The sequence below is a fragment of the Papilio polytes genome, unplaced genomic scaffold (genome assembly GCF_000836215.1).
Source record: "Papilio polytes unplaced genomic scaffold, Ppol_1.0 DF823692.1, whole genome shotgun sequence".
Classification (NCBI taxonomy): Eukaryota; Metazoa; Arthropoda; class Insecta; order Lepidoptera; family Papilionidae; genus Papilio; species Papilio polytes.
The window spans coordinates 1281086-1285609 of record NW_013525512.1 but is presented as its reverse complement, the minus strand read 5'-3'; the positions used below and the strand labels follow the sequence as shown (position 1 = coordinate 1285609).

Below are 4524 nucleotides of genomic sequence, written 5' to 3'. Positions count from 1 at the left end.
AACGTCTCCGAGTACATGAGGCACACCAGCGCCGGCATCTCCTCGCGACTGCCCTCGCTGATGTGGTAGTTAAAGCTGACACACGGGCAAGCGACATTGTTTGTTTTAATATATGATAAGGAGGCAAACGTGCAGTAGTACGCTTAATAAAAAAGTCTCACCGACAACCATGGACAAACTCCACGTCAAAGGTAAATTTAAATTAATTTACAATGCTACAAAAATCAAAAGAAGTTTATTACGATTTAAAGTTAAAGGGCGGCACGATGGCGCAGTTGGTCTCCAGCTCCTCGAGGTCGTGTCCGCAGGGGCGCAGGTGCAGCCCCAACAGCTCCGAGTACACGCGGTTCAGGTTTTCCTGCGCCGACACATGCACGTTACAAGGTCGCCGGCAACGACCAATATCGCTATGAATATATGTATACCTTTGTATGTAGCGATACGTTCTGTTTGTTTGCTTTAAAGGGGCAACAAGATACGCACGTGGTAGAGCTTGCGCTGCTGCATGTGATAGAAATGCACAATGAGAGCGCAGTGGTCCACGAACACCCGGAAGATCTGCTCATCTTCTGCGTCGAACGGCCGCCCCGAGTCCTTGTTGGCCAGCTGCACTACTCCTGCGGCGACGCAACACCAACATTGAACTATCTCTCTTTAATCCTTTGGCAAGTTTTATTGTTATTAATAAAATAGCATTGTTTAATTTCTCTAGCAATTAATTTCTATACCTATAACACCCTTCTTGTCTTTGATGGGGTAGGTGAGAGAGGAGCGAAGCACCATGCCTGTTGCGGGGTCCACGTCGCGCAGGAAGCGCGGGTCGCGGAAGGCGTCCTGCAGGTTGAGCGGCGCCCCGGTGCGGGCCACCAGCCCCGCTGGGCTCTGCTCCATGCTTAAACTGAGAAAAGAACTCATTCACATGTTTCTTAATCGAGTTTGAACTTTGTTATTACAACTATATGAAATACATGCTCTGATGCTCTATCGATTTTTGCCTAGTGTAAGCTTGATATGAAGTCATATATTGGAAACAAAGGAGACTATGTACATTACATATAAGAACAAATAACATCTATAAGTTACAAGGGGCAGGAACAGTCGCGTGGCACGACAATTTCGCACAGCGCAGAGGCAGTGTCCTCACGTACTTGACCTTGGCCTTCTTCTTGGGCAGAGCGGTGCGCTCTGACTGCCAGCCATCCTCCCACACGTCGGCCACCAACTGGTGCTCCATGTGCTGCCGGTCCACGATCAGAAAGCTGCTGCGCATCGCGCCGATGAAGGATTTCACGATCGCCTGTAAGTCCACGTTTCCTAACGATTTTCACTTCTTGCACAAGAAGATATCTACGACGTCATAGTTTAGAAAACCTCTAGGACACTTGCCATATGCGGTTGGAACTTTATCCTCTTAATGTAATCTTTCCCATGTAAGTAATGGTAGTGGCTACCGGTATTAGTAAGATAATGTGTAGAAGGGTTTTGTACGAGCATGTCTGTGAGCATAGTGTCGAGAGCAGCGCGCTCGCAGAAGTAGTCGTGTAGCAGCGCGCGCAGCTCGAGGTCGAGGTGTGCGGCGCGCTGCAGCGTGGCGCGCGCGCCGGCCTGGTGCGCCGCCGCGCCCGCCCACCACGCCACGCTGGCGCAGCTGTACACTGCGCGCTGCAACACACACGTGCACCGCACTCCGCTAACCACAATGGGAAGGGAAAACACTTCTGCCATTCCTAAAATTTATTTTATAAATACTCAAAAATGTCATCGGATTCCATATGATATCTGTACTAATATTATAAAGAGGAAATATTAGTATTTTCTTATATATTAAAATAACTCAAAAACTACTGGGCCAATTTTTTAAATTATTTCACCGTCAGAAAGGTAATTTATCTGTAAGTAACGTAAACTATATTTTTTAATATCATGCGGGCGAAGTCGCGAGCAACAGCTAGTTGCTCATATAAAAAGAACAGATTTGCTACTTGGGGCGCCTTCGATGAAAGTGGAATATCGTCGGGACGCACGTCATCGTAGGGTTCGCTAACGGTCCTGTAGAGCTCGAGCACGGCGTAGCAGTCGCCGTCGGGTTTGAGCACGGGCACGCAGAGCGCCGTCTTGGCGTCCACCCAGCGCAGGCCCTGTGCGAAGCGGCGGTCACGCTGCACGTCGGTCAGCACCAGGTGACGCTTGGTGGCAGCCACGTGCGCCGCCGCGACCTTGCCTTCCTCTGGACCGCATACAAAACATTCATTCTACTAAACACAATTGCTATTCCTCCAAAGGTCATTGGTGTTTGTCCAGCTCGCGTAGACATAGATCACATAAAGGAACACACAATTGATTTAGGTACTTCAAGTGGCATTCTACTTTTTGTAGTAGGTTTTTGGTGTAGGCTAGATCTGGATTTTTTTTTAATTTCCCGTTTTAGGTATGTGTTAATGAGGAGAATATACAGAGCGCACACACCAATGGGTATGTTGATCTCGTGTCGTTCCGGATTCTTAATGTTCTTCGTCATCAAAACGATCTCATTCTTCAGCTTGTCCACGATGTAGACAAATACGCCTGAAAAGTTGGCAAAAACGTAAGACGAATAAAAATTAATTTGTGCGAAAACTGAGTTATAAAGCTAATAATTAGGATAAATGCAGAGGATAGTTTAGAATAACACAAAGACTACTTTTATTACATTTTCTAACAATCACACGCGGACGGTCGCGACCGTAGCTAGTATGTTATAATATTATTATTTGTAATGTGATGATGACCGGAGCTATCGGTGATGGTCTTGAGGACGGCGGCGGTGTCGCAGAGCAGCGTCTGCAGGTCCACAGAGTCCTCGAGGAAGACGTGGAAGCGGGAGATGTCGAGGTAGGAGTCGCGCGCCTCCTCCTCCTTAAGGCCCTTGCGCTCGATTTGCGCGTAGGGCGCGATCACCCGCCGCGTCACCTTGTCCAGCTTCTCCGAAGGCACCAGGAAGTGCGACTGCACCTTGTTCATCGTCGACATCCTCTTCAGCGTTAACTCCTCCGTCTGGTTGATCGTGTCCAGCCGGCTCTTCACCGACCGCACGTTGCGCGGCGTCGGATCCACCATCGCGCAATTTAAGTCTATAATATTAGTTAACAATGTTTGTATGTAAAAGTATATTAATGTATTTGTTTATATAGAAATGATTGATTGATTGATATATGTCAAACAATGACACTGATGTTGCATTTAATTTATATATTATTACAGTAGGTATTGTTAAGAAATAGTTTTATTGCATGTATTTTTTTTGACTGAATTGTCACTGTTTGCCTTGAAGAGGCATTTACAGCTCCACCGGGCTTTAGGTGGCCGAACGCGGATGGCGCTCCGCCTAAACCTCGTATATGAGTAACTAAGCTCGAGGGCTCCCTCAGGAGCCTTGGCTCGGGTCGCTACTAACAGTAAAATATTTTTTACGTTTCGAATAAAGAAAACATCAAAGTCATAGATGCCCACAGATTACTTTATAATATACTAGGTTTCCTTGTGAGATGTACTAAGATTGTGCAGCCTGCAGATGCATAATGTCGCTAGAAGATAGGAGGGAGTGACGCAAGTCTGCCAGCAGGCAGCAGCTGTTGCGCACGGAGCTGTCTCGACCTCACAGCATACAGGTGCCAATTTGTAATTCTCGTTTTATTTCTCCGGACGAGTACGATGTCTCAGGCTTGGCGGCGCAATCTCCTACACCTCTATTTTCCTCATTTTACACAATAAGGACATTTGATAGATTTGAAAGTTTGCAAGACACTTACATTCATTGTTTATCAATGAGTAGTGCGTGGGTCTCGAACGCTTGCCTTCAGTGTTTTGGTGTTGGTTAGTTGAAATGAAACAACGTGTAGGATATGATAGCAAGTTTCTTTATTATCCTATTACGATCGACATAATACAGTATAACATATAAACAGTCTGTACCAAACATAATATTCATATAATATTCCTCTCAGTACTGTGATACGACTACAAACATGATTTGCAGCAAACGTCTCTGCCGGTTCATCTTAAAGGTTTAACCTTCATTTATTTTCCGTTTACCTCAATATCGTCAAAAACTAATGCATTTCCTCTGATTTTCAAATGATGTTCAATTAAAGCTAACTACAGCTAAGTATTGAGAACACTCTGCTCGGTTCGGCTGCGCTCGGCTCGGCTCGGCAAAGTTCGGCACCGCTCGGCAAAGCTCGGCACCGCTCGGCGCGACACGAACCCGAGCCAGTGTGACTACATCTCGCGAGTGAAACTACCTAATAAATATAATTTCTTAAACAAAAGCGAAACTTTACATGAATGAGATTTATATACGCAGAATATATAAAGCGTTATATTAACCCTCTCGAGTCGAGAGCGACACGACTAAAGACAAACAAACATACATCTCCAATGGCTCGCGATAAATATATTTAAATTTAACGACTTCAATATTATTGCTTAATTTTAAAGATATCTTGTAAACATCAGTAGAGTGTCTTGGTGCAGTCGCTCGCCCCC

General features: G+C 45.7%; 2 protein-coding genes across 2 annotated transcripts in view; both read right to left on the bottom strand.

Annotated features, from left to right (window-relative positions):
• Positions 1-3192, bottom strand: part of LOC106103955 (cAMP and cAMP-inhibited cGMP 3',5'-cyclic phosphodiesterase 10A-like) — a 5510-nt gene extending 2318 nt beyond the window's left edge. The window contains exons 1-9 of the mRNA XM_013283873.1: positions 2769-3192; positions 2467-2565; positions 2025-2227; positions 1489-1662; positions 1149-1297; positions 729-898; positions 484-617; positions 243-358; positions 4-75 (exon numbers count right to left, since the gene is read on the bottom strand). Coding sequence (XP_013139327.1) covers positions 4-75; positions 243-358; positions 484-617; positions 729-898; positions 1149-1297; positions 1489-1662; positions 2025-2227; positions 2467-2565; positions 2769-3096 — 1445 coding nt within the window. The 5' untranslated portion in view covers positions 3097-3192. The remainder of the gene's footprint in view (positions 1-3; positions 76-242; positions 359-483; positions 618-728; positions 899-1148; positions 1298-1488; positions 1663-2024; positions 2228-2466; positions 2566-2768) is intronic.
• Positions 3193-3875: 683 nt separating this feature from the next.
• The window catches only part of LOC106104024 (sorting nexin-12), a 3800-nt gene continuing 3151 nt past the window's right edge, over positions 3876-4524 (bottom strand). The window contains exon 4 of the mRNA XM_013283964.1: positions 3876-4524. This exon is cut by the window's right edge and continues 466 nt beyond it. The gene's annotated coding sequence lies outside the window, so the exon portion shown is untranslated.